General features: G+C 32.6%; 1 protein-coding gene across 14 annotated transcripts in view; it reads right to left on the bottom strand.

Annotated features, from left to right (window-relative positions):
• Positions 1–17,249, bottom strand: part of Mycbp2 (MYC binding protein 2) — a 242,592-nt gene that overhangs the window by 80,750 nt on the left and 144,593 nt on the right. For 9 of the 14 annotated variants that reach the window (XM_070002776.1, XM_070002777.1, XM_070002783.1 and 6 more), the window contains 7 exons: positions 16,907–16,962; positions 14,904–15,019; positions 13,951–14,048; positions 12,464–12,580; positions 11,674–11,814; positions 3,184–3,258; positions 614–838 (listed from right to left, as the gene is read on the bottom strand). In XM_070002776.1, the coding sequence (XP_069858877.1) occupies positions 614–838; positions 3,184–3,258; positions 11,674–11,814; positions 12,464–12,580; positions 13,951–14,048; positions 14,904–15,019; positions 16,907–16,962 (828 nt within the window). The remainder of the gene's footprint in view (positions 1–613; positions 839–3,183; positions 3,259–11,673; positions 11,815–12,463; positions 12,581–13,950; positions 14,049–14,903; positions 15,020–16,906; positions 16,963–17,249) is intronic. The other 5 variants (XM_070002782.1, XM_070002786.1, XM_070002789.1 and 2 more) reach the window with 3 other exon arrangements.

Genomic DNA, 17,249 nt, shown 5'->3' with positions numbered 1-17,249 from the left:
AAATAATCTCTAATTTTAAGTGGTTCCCAGCATACCTGGCTAATTTTTTTTATGTTTTTGCATCTAAAATACCTTAACACACCATACTTGTTATTATTTAGGTTGATAGCAGCTATACAGCAAATTGAAAATGACCCTGACCCTGAGAAATAGCATGACACACTACATCTTCAAGCTTATCAGCTGAGGCAAATGCCACAGTGGTCTAAAGAATAATTTTATTTGCTCAGGACTTCAGTGAGACCTGTGAATGTGAACAAAGAAATGAAACCTTTTTTATCTTATCACACCTCCAAACCAATTCATGTAAAATATCTTAAGTTCTATTAACCCAAATCAGTATAGTACATTTGTACTCACAAGATATATGCAAATACTGAACATTTATATACACACTACAAACTATTTGTTAATATAAATAAAATATCCACAGAATAATTATAAGAATAAAATTGTCAGAAAAAAAGCAAAGAAAAATTGTTAGTATTTCAAATACAAGTAAAGATCAAGAACATCAACACTTAAACACCTGAAAAGAGATGAATGGTTGAATCATAAATGAAAGTAGTTGAAATGAATATCTTAAAAGTCATGAAGCTACAAGAATCCATACCTCTCCCACTGCTTTGACTTTGTTTCCCAGAACTAACATTCCAATTGGGATACCTCTAAGGTTAGGGCAGCTTCTGATGTTGTGACCTGAAGGTCCCGTCTTCACTACCTTGTACATCCCTGGCCCTCCTCGCAAGAATGGCATCTCCTGTTCTTGCATTGATGCTTCCTGTGGGCAGCAGGAGTTTATGTCTTTGAAAAAGTCATCAGTATTAGTTTTAGGTTCCTGAAAGTTTGAATAGGAAAAGAAAAATGAACAAAATACAATCTATTCTCACTTTCAACTTCTCCTAATTAATAATAGCTTTTATAGCAAGTGTATAATATTGTCAATTAAAAATGAGAACATATGTCTAACAATAAACATTATACTACTATTAATGAATTCAGTTTTTAAAATATCTAATGATATTTAAAACAAATTTGAAAAAAAGATAGGAGAAATATTGTACACTAATAACTGAACAACTGGCTTTTGTCTTTTATAATTTGAGAAATATAGTAATATACTCCTTGATTTTCCTTTTAACTTTTAATATAATTTAAAAAGAATATGTATTAAATATGTAATATATTTAAAAGAATAGCTGAACACTGTGCTTATTCCTATAATCCTAGCTAATCAGGAGGCTGAGACCTAAGGATCATGGTTCAAAGCCAGCCAGTCAGGAAAGTCTATGAGATTCTTATCTTAACCATTAAAAAGCCCAAAGTGGAGCTGTAGCTTAAGTGGTAGAGCACCACCTTTGAGCAAAATGAGCTAATGCCCTGAGCTTAAGCCCCAGTACTGGTACACAAAAAAAGGATAAAAATAATTATGCCAACCACAATCAAATAATTTTGAATTAATGCTGAAACATTATTATATGTAAGTGTAATTAACAATTTCTTTACACTCTAATAATTGTAAGTAGAGAAAATACACTTATCTATAATTAGAGATAACAACTGCATAAATACAGCCACATCTCACTATTCGCTAGTTATGAATTAAAGAACAATACTTACAAGATTTTTATCAATGCTTTTTTAATATTCTACAAATGAAAATGCATTTCAAAATTTGTTGTACTATTATTATGAAGTGATATAGTCAAGCCAATAACAGAAAAAGGTTATATTTTTAGCAGAGAAGAAAGATTAGCATGGATGTATTGTGAATAAATAAAATGCACTTCTATTTATACTAGTGAAAAGTGGTTTGAATATCAAAGAGAACTTGCTCCACATTTTCTGCTCAACCTGATTGTTGTCATATATTGTTTCATAATGTAATAGAATATTAATCGAGACATATTTTCTCTTCCCAAATAAATTTAAGAAACAGTTTCATAATGGGATTCTTCCGTTGCTATTAACTCCATTAAAGCAAATTCAAAAATGAACTTGTAAATACAGAAATACTGACTCAATTATATTTAAGTAGAGCAAGAGACAACAATAATAAGATACTCATACACAATTAGGTTAATAGTAATATTTAATAATGTTATAAACTCAACAAAAATGGAAAGTATTATGCAAGATAAAATTTTATTACTAGTTTTATTCTTAAAAAAGGATCATCATTTTCAAATAAAAAGAAACTGAAGATATGTATTTCTAATAATTATGAACACTCACAGTATAAACTGAGTATAAGATCTAAACTTTATATAGTGCTCCCATGCGCACAAGATTTTCACTGTAAACACTTAAAATATCTTATTAGTAACTGATCGATTTCATTAAATATATAATGCCATTTCATAGTTACAAGAGGCAATTTTGTCCTATTTCATAAACTATTTTTTAAATTATATGACCACATTAAAATAACAGTAAATATGCATAAATTCAGCAGAAAAACTATTTTAAGGTTATTTGCTGATATTCCTGTAGCATTTACTTTTAATTTAGTAATTCCAAATTTGTTCATTCAGGTTAATAGTCTGAGTAAGTCTTGGCAAAACTAATAATTAGTATAACTATTTACTGAAAGCCAATATATGTCAGCTTTTATTAAAATAGTTAATATTTTAAACATAAATATGTTAATAGCAAATAAAATTTATCTAATAGTTATATTAAATAGTACACAAATGGACAAAAACATAGAGTTGTGTTATTATTCTCAAGCAATCATAAAATACTTTATTCAATACACAATTATGAGGCTCAAGTACCAGTATATAAAATTGTTGAATGCAAGTATTTTTTTTGTCTATTCCCATCCCACTCTCAAATGAATATTCAAAGGGGCGATGTGAAAGGGAAGAGTATGGAAAAACAGAAGAGCTGTAAGATTATATTATCACCTCAATCAATTAGCCCTGAAAAGGTAAAACCCTGATGTAACTGTTGCAGAAGTTAGTAAAAACCTAAATACAGCAATTGAAAAGTCATATGTAAGTTCCACATAAACTAATAATGTATTATTTGGTAATAAACTCAACTATTGAATTTCATATAGATTTTTCTGTAAGAAATTTCTATTAACCCTAACCAAAACCTTCAATGACATAACTTAAAATGTGTTGTACATGCTGAAATACATGTTTAATGTATGACTTCTCCTTATAGTTAACTCACCTGGGGGAAAAAAGCTTTGGAAGTCCATGAAAATACGTCCAAATCCCTGACTCCTTGGCTAGCATTAAAGATATTCTGAGCGACAAAGTTTAAAAAAGAAAAATATCAACAAAGAAAGGGAACAGGATATAATCTGCAGAAGATGCATTTATAGTCACAATATTATTCTGTACTCGAGCACCAATACAGATGTGAAACTGAAGCCACCTGAGTAAACCATACACCAAAGAAGTTCTGAAAAATAACTTCCATCAAAAGCTCTCCATGGATATAGTGTGTCATGCCATTTACTAAACTCAAGAGCCAGACTTTGCTGTAATACTATCAATGGAAAAAGGAAACCTTAAAACTCCTTAAGTAAAAACTGATTTGTCTAGATAGATTGATTTTAAGACAGTCTGCTGTTTTATAAAAGAAGATTTGAACAAGGCAGATTATATAGAAAATGAAACCATTATCATGGATGCAGTTCATTTGAAGTAATTGTCACTTTTTAAAAGTATAAATATTAAGAAAGTAAAAATAAAAAAATCTAAGTCATTTTTCAATTTTACTCACTTCTATAAATTGATAAGTATAAAGAAAGACATAATCTGAATCTTCATATCAAAAGACAGGTCTATATTTTTATATCTAAAAATCTGGAGATTACTGGCATTCAGAATCTCTATACTGAAACTCCGTACTATTTTTTGAGAGAACAACAAACACAGTTACACAAAATAAAAAAGGAAAATTGTTCACATGGTGTATTCTTGTGTTTTTCTACAATGGTCTGACTGTTTATCCCAGGCTGCTTTCAAACTCACAGTCCTTCTTATCTCAGCTTCTTGGGGGCTATTACAGATGTGTATCTCCACACACCCAGGATATAAAGTGACTTCATGACAACTTAAGTGATACAGATTTTAAATAGATATATCATTCTATCAAGGTACATTTATCTGGCCCACCCCAAATCAAAATCTTGTGAGAAACAATTGCATACTTTCACTGCTTATATAAGTGCTACTATAAATTGTTGTTTTCACTGGTCTAAAAAGGAGACACTCAAAATGTTAATAAAGCTGTCATCATCTAAGATTTCAACAAAGAAACATCACAAGTAATGAATGAATTATGAATCATTTGAGACAATGAGAATATATTTACTATTTTCTAGTTATTTTCCTAATGTATATGTATGTGCATGTGTGTATGTACATCCATATACATACAGTTCAGAAATATAAAACAATAAAAGAGAAAAAAGGAGTTTCTGTATAAGAATTTACCACCAGAGGCTCACTCCTCTAATCCTAGCTATTCAGAGGCTGAGCTCTGAGGATCGTGGTTTGAAGCCAGCCCAGGAAGGAGAGTCTATGAGACTCTTATCTCCAATTAAACACCAAAAAGCCAGAATGGAGCTGTGGATCAAGTGGTGGAGTCCCAACTGAATAAAAAAGCTAAGGAACAGCACCCCAGCCCTGAATTCAAGCCCACATCCTGAGGTCAAGATCCAATATTGGCACAGAAAATAAAAAGAATGAGTATGGCAACTGACTGAAAATCTTTGAATTAACTGCACAAACATGTCTATTGAGTCAATAACGTGTACAATGATATAAGAAACTAATGTAAATTCTAAGCATGATAATAATTGATTCAATTTTGTCTTTTAATTAGATGTAATTCAAATTTGACATATTTCCCTTCAGTTTTTGCAACTGTAAATATAATCACACTAGTTTACTGTAAGATTTACTTCAATCTATAAAGTAAAAAAAAAAAAATTCACCACATAAAAGGTGGAGTTCAAAAATAAAATAATTAAGTAGTTTTCTTTGGGAATTTCCCAAAGGTTTTAGTCTAATATGAACATGCAAAAAAAATTTCTCCAAAGTGTCAGTTTCTTACTATTGAATTATATAAGTGAGCCTTCATTTTGTATGATTTCATTGATATAGCTCTATTGAAAGGTATTTATACACACATGAACATACAAATGCACATGTATTACTTTGTATCAGGCTATTCTTTAATCTTTTTAGTTTGAAAAGTTCTATCAAGAAAAGTGGAAAATTAAAGCATAAGTATAAAAGCATAGACCTAACTAAATTAATAAGCATCAAACTGTAACTCTAAGTTGATACTTAGGCAAAGAAGACATGAAATAGGTTAATCATCATCAGAGAGAAAATCCATGATCAAATTTGCCAAATGCACATGCAAAACAACAAAAAACTTCTTTCACTATGACTGATAATGACAGAGTTAAACCTTCTCAATTTTGAAGTAGAGAAGACAATTCATGAATATTAAATATAGCACATATTCATTATTTCAATGCTATTTTAACTGCCTCTTAATCTCATTCTATTTAAGAAACTAAAACATTAAAGAACAAAAAGAAGCAGGTTGTAGCCATGATAAGCACACTTATTACTGCTGTATTAAGCAAAGATTTGCCATTACTAAGATTAGAACATAGACTTCGCATATGTATGCAATATACACTAACACACAGAAACCTAACAAAACAAGCCACAAAACTTGAGGTACATAAATCCTGCACTGCCAAGAATGATTAGGTATTATAACAGAATGACTGACTATAAAATGGAAGGAACACTTGTTAATTTTACCAATTATCCATGGTGATTACAAAATTATATTTTTCCTACATTTCTACTTTAAATCCCTAATGCCTCCCAGTTTGGAATATTAGCATACTTTCTATATGTAAACACCTATTAGCCTAAATTTGAATGGATTTATATACTGAATAGAGATATTGGGATATCCCAGGTGTTTCTGCAAGAATTCTGATGAGGAACGCTTATTCAGAAAATAGGACATCTTGGAGTATCACCAACTTCCACTGATAAAAAACTTTCTCATCCACTCTACTCCTTTTAGCAGACATTTGTCATTTTTGACAAACTACCAAATGAACTAGCATATAAGTTTTGCACACTCATAATGCATTATAAAAATAAACAATTTCAGAACAAAATTAACTTCTTGATTTTGGCAGGCAAATGCCTATTATATCATGTGTACTATTCTCTCTCTTTTTACTTTTATTTCCCAAACTGTATGAAAAATTCTGCTAGACTTCAAATCATTAGATTTTTAATTTGAAATCAACATTTCAGTTATGCTTTTACAGACAGATTTACTTGCCTGTCTGTCCGCCCCGCCCATCCATTCATCCATCCATCTAATATATCCTGGTATCCATTCTGACTCAATCATTAATGCTTAACTATTCATATTGTTTAATTAGAAGTTTAAAACAATATATGATTTTTATATAAGCAGCATGATCATACTGAATTACAAAAAAACTACATTAGATATTAACAAATGTTGCATGATTACTATGTATAATGTGTAACAGTTAACATTTTGGGGGAAAAAATGAGCCATAAGTGATTCTTAAATAATTCTTGCCCATAGGGGCTTAAAAACAGAAATAAGAGAAAATATAAATACAAAAAATTCAGCAAATTCAGCAAAACAAAGTATATAATGGGAGAAGTTGGAAAAAGAAGCCTTTTCTATATCCGCACTCAGTGTCTCTAAGGAAAAAGAAAGAAATCTAATTTTCCTCCATTAATGCTTTGCCTCACCCTATATCAATTATTCATCAGGTTCCAAACATAACAAGGCTATATCACTTTGGACATTTAACTTTCTGTAATTAATTAATTTCTTCGTGTTTTCATTGCCAACTTTTGAAGTCTACTTCTAATTCATATCTTAAATTAGGCTATTCCAAAACTTACCTGAATTCAACTTAAATATCTGAGCAAAGTTTGCCTGCTACATTACAGAGTGAGTAGCCTCAAAGCAAGATATGTATCTTGTATTTATTCTGAATTCTTTCCTCTATCCCTCCACCCCAAACTTACCCTCTCACAAAGGAGTTGAATTGGTAGCATATACCTATAATCCTAGCTACCAAGGAGACTGAGATCTGAAGACTGAGGTTCAAAGCCACTCCAGGCACACAAATCCGAGAGACTCATTTCCAATTAATCACCAAAAAACAATCATTGGAGGCTTGAGTCAAGTGAAAGAGTGCTAGCCTGAGCAAAAATGCCAAGTGAGAGTGCAAGGCCCTGAGTTCAAGTTGCAATACTGGCACACACAACCACACACACACACTTCATGCCACAGTACTGGCACACGCGCGCGCACACACACACATATACACACACACACACACACAGAGGGTTAAGTAAATTAGTTGTTGAATGATCAATTAATAAATCAATGACTATACTATTATTATAGAATACAGAGCCGGGTGTGTATGGCAAGGAAGATCCTTCTATCTGCTACCTTCAAGAAACACACCTTCCTCACAAACACAAACATATTCTGAAAGTGAAAGGCTGGAACAAAATCTAACAAGCAAATGACGCCCCCCCTCCATAAACAGGTAAGGAGTTGCAATCCTAATATCCAATAAAATAGACTTCAAATTAAATTTAGGAAGAAGAGATAAATAAGAACATTACATACTAATAACGGAATCTCTCTTATAGGAGGATATAACAATTCTAAACATCTATTCACCAAATACCAGAGCACCCAAATTTATCCAAGAAACACTACTTTCCCTAAAATCACACAAAGATTGAAAGACATTGATTGTTGACTTTAACACATCACTATCCCCACTGGATAGATCAACTAGGGAAAAACTCAACAGAGAAACCTCAGATCTAAAAACAACTGCATAGACCAACTAGACTTAACACACATCTACAGAATATTTTACCCAGCAGCTTCAGAATACACATTCTTCTCAGCACACATGGAACATTCTCCAAAATAGACCACATTTTATATCACAAAACAAACCTGTCCAGATTCAGAAAGATTGAATTTATTCCCTGCATTCTCTTAGACCACAAAGGAATATAATTAGAACTCAACACCAAAGCCATCAAAGAAAATTTTGTAACACATGGAGACTGAACAACATACTGTTGAACCACCAGTGGGTCAAGGAAGAGATCAGAATGGAATTTCAAATGTTCATGATATTTAACAAAAATGAACATACAAATTACCAGCTCCTCTGGGACACAGCAAAAGCAATACTCAGAGGAAAATTTATAGCTCTGAGTTCCTCCATCCTACAAATTGGAGAAATCTCAAACCAATAATTTAATGATGTATCTGAAGCTCCTTGAAAAAGAGCAAGAAGACAAACCCCAGTCAAGTAGACAAAAACAATTAAAATTATATCAGAATTAAATGAATGAGAGTCCAAAAAATAGAATCAACAAAACTAAGAGTTAGTTCTTGGAAAAAATTAACAAAATTGACAGACCCTTAGCAAATCTTACCAAAAAAAGAAGAGAACACACCCCAAATAAACAAAAGCAGAGATGAGACTAGAAAGATCACCACAGAAACAACCAAGATTCAAAACATTTTATAAGGGGATACCTCTCAAACCTTTATGCTAACAAATTTGAGAATCTGGAAGAAATGGAAGAATTTTAGCAAATATTGATACACCCAAACTAAACCAAGAAGATTTAAACCAACTAAACAGATCCATATCAAGCATTGAAATAGAAACAAGATACCTCCCATCCAAGAAAATCCCAGGACCAGATGGATTAACAGCTGAGTAGAATTCACACCAATACTCCCTTCAACTCTTCAATGAAATTGGATGTGAAAGTTCATTACCAAACTCTTTCTATGAAGCCAGCATAACCCTCATCCCAAAACCACATAGAGACTCATCAAAGAGAGAGAACTATAGACCCATTTCTTTGATGAACATCAATGAAAAACTTCTCAAAAAAATTCTGGCCAATCGACCAACAATTCATCAAAAAAAGTCATACACTATGACCAAACAGGATTCATTTCAGGGATGCAAAGCTGGTTCAATATGTGCAAATCAGTCAATGTAACTGATCACATCAACAAGAGCAAGGATAAGAACCACATGATCATCTCAATAACTTCAGAAAAAGCATTTGACAAGATACAACATCTCTCTGGAGAAACTAGGAATCCATGGAACATTCCTCAATATATTAAAGTCAGTGTATGACAAGCATCTCATTCTTAACTAATGGATTTCTTTTTTACATTTTAAGCAAATCATGGTCTTCTTAAACTGTTTCCCTATCTCTTCCTCCCCAGTTTATCTACTTCCATACACATCCTTCTTCCCTTATAGAAAGAGCTTTTCCAAATGTGCCCTTAATTCTATCTCTTCTTTTTCCAGTCACCTTATGTACATCTTTAATTTGTTATTTTCCTATTAGTATCTTTTAAGTCACTGAAAAAATGAAGTAGAAAAATTTAAGGCCACAAATTGATTCTAGGCACTAAAGAAGTATTTACATTCAAAAACATAATTGCTCAACATATATACATATATATGTACGTGTGTGTATATATGTATGTGTGTGGTATGTGTGTAGGTAGGTAGGCAGGTAGGAAGCTATGTATATTGAGACAGTTTCTCAATATATAGTTTAGGTGCATTACATACAGCACCACCATACAGCACCTCTCAACATAAAGACTAAAAAAATACCAAAAGGAATATTTTTTTGGGGGGGGTCAATTGTGGGGCTTGAACACAGGGCCTGAGCATGCTGTCCCTGAGCTCCTTTGCTCAAGGCTAGGGCTCCACCACTTTGAGTCAAAGCTCCACTTCTGGTTTTTTGAGTGGTTAATTGGAGAGGAGAGTCTCACAGAGGCTGGCTCAGAACAGTGATCCTCAGATCTCAGCTTCCTGAGTAGCTAGGATGACAGGTGTGAGCCACCAGCACCCGACTTACAAATACATTTTTTGTAAGTTAACCTTTTCATTCATATTCCAAGAAAAACCTGCTAACAAGTATTTGTATGGCTTATTCCACCTATGAAAAATATTCCAAAATTGAAATCAAATTGTTTACATAGTATTTTTTGCTCTACTTTTGTTTATTCTCTTGCTTTACCTGTGGTAAATTTTCATCTCATTTAAGACAGCTATCTCACAACTGTGGTTATAATATCTCAATATTCTGATAGAATATGGTTTCTAACTATCTGAGGCCAATTTAGCTGCCTTGGATGATACAGAATTGCTATTTCCTTTCAGGAACTAAGCTTCCTTTCCTGAGGGTAAAATTATTTTGTTTCTTTTAACCATATATACAAATCTAAGAAAATTTAAGATTTATTTAAAATTTAATATTTCAATGACAGCTGTCATACATTTTAACTTTAGTAAAGAAGTGGTGGATATATATGTCCAATGTGACATTATAACAAATACACAAAATAATACTCTGCCAAGAAACATTTTATATAACTGTTGCTTTCAAAAGTATTATTTCGGACTATTAGGAAGGAAACAAATACAAATACATAGAACAGTGTGATATGAGGAACTAATGTTTCAATTTGGTTTCTTAAAAATTTGGCCATTTTAATACTGAGTTTTTAAAAGTAAGTGTCTGTCAAGTCACTAAAAATGTCATCAGTAACACATACATTAGAGAGTAAAGAAGGGGTAAGTTTGGGAGGGATGGGGTAAATGATGAGAGGGGTGACATCGATCAAGATTGTATTCATAAACCGATTTGTTGAATGCTAATGACTCTTTTCTCCAACTACTGAAAGATAATACAGATTTTAAAATTAAAAAACAGAAATCACACTTTTTGTAAAATTATTTTAAAAGTGTGATTACTACCATATTTCATAATACAGTAATTTTATAAGTTGCATTTATAAAAGATATTGAACAAATTATCTCTATAATTAACTTAGATACTATAAAACACTACAAGTATAAAAAAGCATCTTATAATAATATAATAGTATTATAGGCCAAGACAGAAACAATTCAAACTTAAGACATAACACAGAGAATTGCATAATACCAAAATAACATACAAACATTCACTCGTTTCTGAATGCATAGTAATTCTCATTTCATAAATTTTAGCTTGGAAATCATTCCAAGCATTAGGGTGAATAGGGGAAAAATGATCATGCACTTTTACTTCCTACCTCTTCGACAAAAATTCAGTAGGGTTTTTCTGCTTGTTTGGCTTTGTAGTACTAAGGTTTTGAATCTAGGGATGGTGCTGTAACACCTGCTACAGCTCTAGCCCTGATTTTTTGCTGGTTATCTGAATAGAGTCTAATGAACTTTTCTGTCTGATCTAGCCTCAAGCTGTGATCTTCCAGATCTCAGCCTCCTCAATAGCTTGCATAACAGGTGGGAACTGCTGGTGCCTAACAGCTTAGTTATAATTTACTGCTTCTTGTTAGTGATGAACAAAATACGCATTAAAGGCCTTGACACTGTCAAATTCCATTCTTGTTATACCAAAGCCCTTAACAATCCAAGCACTTAAAATGTAAGTTAGTTGGTAGTAGGTTACCTCAGAACTGAAAAGCCTTAATTAAAGAAAGCTCTTTAATGACAAAAGAGTGCCATGATTTAAAAAACCACCTTTTACTTACGTCAACAGGGACCAGAAGGCTCTTGCCAAGGTGTTGATTAAAAGAGAGGCACCAGGCTTCAGTATAACCATTCATATTAGGAACATACTTCTTTATCGTTTCATCATTCAGTCTCAGCCACACACCATCATCATTATGGATCTGTTGGAAAGAAGCAACAAAAACAAGCCATGCCCTCCTGTAACTCCCATGGGACTAGAGAGGAATGAGAGGTGGTAAAGCAGGCAAACAGTGGGGAAAGATCAAGTATCCAGTTTTGCAGAAGAATAAGTTTGAGAGAATTTCTTTCTAAAGAAGAAGGAAGGAAGATATGCAAAAGCAATGTAATTCATGCGGTGCAACTGTAGAAACAATTCTTCTTAAGAATTAAAAGCACAAGAAAATAATATCTGACAAATAGCTTAAACTTTCCTTATCCTAAATTTAGATCTGATTTTCAAAAGTTATTTGGTTGTGTTACTATAAAATTCTGCTGTAGCCTATGTAAAGTTGAAGTAATATAAAAAAATACGTTTATAAAAGACAACTATGTCCAGTTTCAGTGAATATAAGTAATAACTACAGTATTTAGCTGAGTACTTTTCATGTTCAAAGTATAATTTTGCTTCATTTGTAATAAAAGAAAAAAAGCAAAATGTTTGAAACTCAATGAACAGAATCTACAAAGCAATTTCCAAAAAAAATACTTAAAACATAATCTATTAGGAAACTTATAAACCAGTATTAATGTGCAAATAAGGCAAAAAAATTCTCTCCAAAATATAATATTGAATGTTTCATTGTAAATTACCTCATCAATAAAAGTGATAGTTCCATTCACTTTCACTATGCCTATCTGCTCACTCTGAAGGGAAGGGTGGCTCCTAATACGGAGCCCTGCACTGTCTTTGGCGACAAATTTTCGAACCTGCGAAAGGTGTAAAAAGAAGAAAAACATGGATTAAAAACTCAAAAGTAGTAAAAGATAAAATTAAACACATCTGAAAGTGATGTAAATATGAAAATATTCCTAAAGTCATTTATGGGTTGTTTTGTTCTGTAAATAATAGTAATTTATTTGTAACAATGACAGAAATATAATTAAGTATTGAAATGTATATTACTGGAGGAAATTTAAGAAACTTATCATACATTTGTAAATTTTTGTCTAAATTCTGAAGACATACAATATAAAGGATAATGGTGTCACTCACTATCTTTTAGCAAAGTGTGATATGAATTGCATCACCAATTTTTTCCTTTGTCTGTACTAGAGACTGAACCTTGGGTCTCAAGTACTCTACCATTTGAGCCACCATTTGTAGTTTGTTTTTGTTTTTGTTTTTTGTTGGTCATGGGGCTTGAACTCTGGGCTTGGGCGCTGTCCCTGAGCTCTTCAGCTCAAGGTGAGCGCTTTACCGCTTGGGCCACAGTGCCACTTCCGGTTTTCTAGTGGTTTATTGGAGATAAGAGTCACATGGACTTTCCTGTCCGGGCTGGCTTTGAACCGCAATCCTCAGATCTCAGCCTCCTGAGTAGCTAGAATTACAGGTGTGAGCCTCCGGTGCCCAGCTTTGCAGTTTGTTTTTTGAGATACGGTTTATTAGCTTTCCCAGCACTGATCTTCAACTTTAATTTTCCTGACTCTGCCTTCCAAGTAGTTGAAATTACTAACATTCACCACCATATCAAATTAAATATTTCCTTTCTAATGAAATCTCTTTACTTGTTGTAGTAGTAGTGGTTTTTGTTGTTGTTGTTTTGAGTTATTGTTTGCTCAGAGGGAACTGAGTCATGCTTCTAGTCAAATTTTTTGCTAGTTATTTTGGAAATGGGAGTCTCCCTTTTTTTCCAGATTGGCTTTGAATCTCAGTCCTCTTGATATCAGCTTTCTGAGTAGCTAAGATTATAGCTATGAATCACTGATGCCTGGCTATTACTTTTTAGAAGTTAGGAAATTATTATTTCTTTTAATAGCACAAGATATTTTAACTTTGCAAACTTTATACTTAATTTCAGTAGACTTTTTCTTAATTGAAAATTTTGAATAACACAAAGTATACACAATTACTTATAAATTACTATAGCACTATACAAAGAAACAAAGTACAGTTTCTATCATATGAAATAATAAAAATTACCATGCAATACTCTCCAAACTTTTCTAGGAAAATTTAGAAAACAAGTAGAAAATCAATCACATAAAATATTAGATGTGTGATGAACATTTTTAAACATCAATGAAAAAGTTTAAAAATCTTTGGTTAATTTAAAGCCTTTGACTAATTCATGTCTAACCTTATTTGGTTGAGCTTCAGTTTTTGGCTTGACCAGCTGAGTTCCAGGTGGAATCATCCCCTTTGGTGGGTCTTTTACTTTTACTTCAAGAGCAGCATCTGTCAAAAAATAACAACTATAAAAGTCACAGAAGAAAAAGATTCTGAAACCTAATTTTGTACACATTCATAGGCTATTTAAAATAATTAAAACAAATATATAAATTGTTTGTTTTTTAGAATTATTATTGTTTTTATGGTGTTTTTGATGAACAATTGACTGATCTCATAGATGTGGAACTCACAGAAAACTGAACACACTACTATGTCTACCTGTGTCCTCCTTTTCCAGAATTGAGAGGTCTCATAAAGTTTAACAAAAGCAGTATTTTTAGTTGCACAACTTCTCTTAGTATATTAAACTCTATGAATTTCTCATGTTTTCCAAATCTGCCTGATTATAGGAATTCAAGTTCCTCTGTATTACTAGGAAGGGACAGGGTTATAAGAAATTCATGCTGATAAACTTTTTTAAGTCTAGTTTTATCCTGTTGCACGGAGTTTATGTACTGAGCAGCCACTCTATGCCAGGTACTCATCTTGTCTGGGAAATTCACAGATGAATGAGATAATCTCTGTTCCCAGCCAAGAGAGAAAGATAGATAAACCAAAAGGTGAAGTCAGAGAAAGCACAGGGAAATAGAAGAATTTAGAGGAAAGCATACTTGACTGATACATCAGGGAATTAAGTGAAGAAGAGGTCCTGAGGGCTGTAATGCCAGAGCAGACACCAGGAATTACTACAAAACATTAAAATCTTAGGATTGAATTAATCGTATATTAGGGAGGAAATGAAGTCATAAAGAAGTTACTTATCCACATGTGGAACCAGGGGCAAAATTACCATGGAATGAAAGTTTTGATCCTATTGTATTAAGTTTCTTTGTACTAAGTGACTTATTATGATTTATATACCTATTTCAATGCCATCAATAGTAACATGAATAGTGTAGAGCCCAATAGCCCCTGGGGTCCAGTTTGCACAGTAAGTCCCATCATTATTGACCCGGATCAGCATATTTTCACTGGGCCTGCAAAGAAAGGAGAGAGCTATGAGAAAGGTTACTTTTTATCTAAAAATTCATATTTCTAGCAAATATTTATTTTATTATCATACTGCCTGACGATCCTACTACCATGCTGTACTATACTTCCCTAGTCCAAAACAACTGGATTTAATTTCTTCACCAGTAAATGTAGTAAAAGTTGCAAAGGCAGAGGCAGAAATATATTTAGCTATGTTATTTCATGAAAGCCATGAGATGGAATCATTACTCCCTATGTTTAGACTTGCAGAGTTACTGAACAGGAAGCCTCTGCCCATCTAGAAAGGCAAAACTTTGGAAGACAAAACCTGTTCCTGTTTGTACTAAACCTCTGCATGGTTATTCACTTAACAGCTGTAATCAAAACACTCCTTTTCCTGTCAGTTTATCACGAACTAACCTTTTTTCTTCAGTAAGGAAATAGAAATCATGAGATATAACTTCCAGGTTAAATTAAATTACTAAGCCTATTTTCTCTTACCTTTTCTTTTTTTACAACAGAAGATGCATCCTGGATAACATCATAAACCAGCCCTACTGCTTGGGCAATGATTCTTCTCTTAGTACATGGATGCTACCATTGCCTTGCTTTCACTTACTTTACTAGGTTTCGTTTACTTTACTAGATCATTTCTTTAACATACAAACTTTAGAATCTCCTATCTCCCTTGATAGTCCAGACCTCTTTTGGTTGGTTTTGAACTAAGGGCCTCAGCACTATTACTAAGCTCTTTGGCTCAGGGCTTAGTGCTCACCACTTTGAGCCATAGCTCCACTTCAGGTTTTCTAATGATTAATTGGAGATAAGAGTCTCACAGACTTTCCTGCCTGGGCTGGTTGTAAACTGAGATCCTTAGATCTCAGCCTCCTGCATAGCTAGGATTACTGGTGTGACCAGTGATCAGTCTTTCCAAGACGACTTTTTTGATGATGGGAAGTTTATTAGGAAAAAAATATATAGCAGAGAAAATAAAGTATGTGGCATAGACATGTCATAGTAAAGACAGTAGTTTAACCCTTGTCTGTCACATTGGCTATCTGCCTCCATCATTATAAAACTTAGGTTCTATTAAGGTCTTACATCTCTTTTCCCTATTACATCAAACTGTAACAAAAGAACTAAAGAACTAGTCAACCTCTAGTCAACCTCTCCATTTTTTATTTCCATTTTTTTCATAATGAGTTGTTTATAAGATTCTGCTCCCAATAGTTATATATAAGTATAAATAAATAATCTCTATGTCCCAAATTTAAAGTGATTTCATTAGCCTCGGTAATGTCAGTCACATCTGGTAGTTACAATTTATTCTCTCTCCTTTCCTCATACTGAGGCTCGAACTCAACCTAGTGCTCTTGCTTATTCAAGGATGGTAATCTACCACTTGAGCCACGTAGCCACTTCTAGCTTTTAGACAGAGATAAAAGTCTCCAGGATCTATGTTCTTGAGCTAACCATGAATGACAATTTTTGAATCTCAGCCTCTTGAATAACTGTAAGATATGAACAACTGAATCCCAGCTAATTTTCTTGAAATATTTCCTTCTTCTTTCTCTGTGATTTCATTATGGCTTTCTTTAACCCCATTAGCACTGTTTCATTAGCTTGAACTCCTTTAACTATGATAATTTATAAAATGCCTCAAGATTTGGATTTCCATTTCCTCCTTTCTAAAATAGTTTCAACAGACTTCAATTATATTTTTATACATGCAAATAATTAAATCTAAATATTATTATATGTGAGAAATCTCTACTCAAAAAATTTATAAAGAATTCATTTATAAAAAGTAAAGCTGGAAGATAGGATGACTTTTAGTGGTTAAGCAACTGACTGTACATGTTTAACTGTGCTTTGAAAAAAGTAATCTTTACCTCTTAGGAGTTGGTGATGCAAAACGTAGTTCTTCAAATGAGTAATTTTCATAAACCTTTGAGAGAGACCAACAACAATTGTAAAATCAGTAGAATCATTCTCAATTAGTAGAATGATAAATTAATTAATAAACAGTGTTAAGAAAACCGGTTATCAATATCAAAGAATAAGAAAACTTCAATTGCCTATATAAGACCATTTGTAAAAATAAATTCTGATTGGACTAAAGGCCCAAATGTTAAAAACATTTTATTGTAATTTAGATGAAAAAAAATCTCAGATCATATATGTTCAAAACGAAAACATTTTAAATTTCTTTAGGCAAAGACTATAAAGACAGAA

The sequence above is a fragment of the Dipodomys merriami genome, unplaced genomic scaffold (assembly GCF_024711535.1).
Source record: "Dipodomys merriami isolate MVZ:Mamm:240054 unplaced genomic scaffold, mDipMer1.0.p SCAF_6, whole genome shotgun sequence".
Taxonomy (NCBI): domain Eukaryota; kingdom Metazoa; phylum Chordata; class Mammalia; order Rodentia; family Heteromyidae; genus Dipodomys; species Dipodomys merriami.
This window is presented reverse-complemented; position numbering and strand designations above follow the sequence as displayed.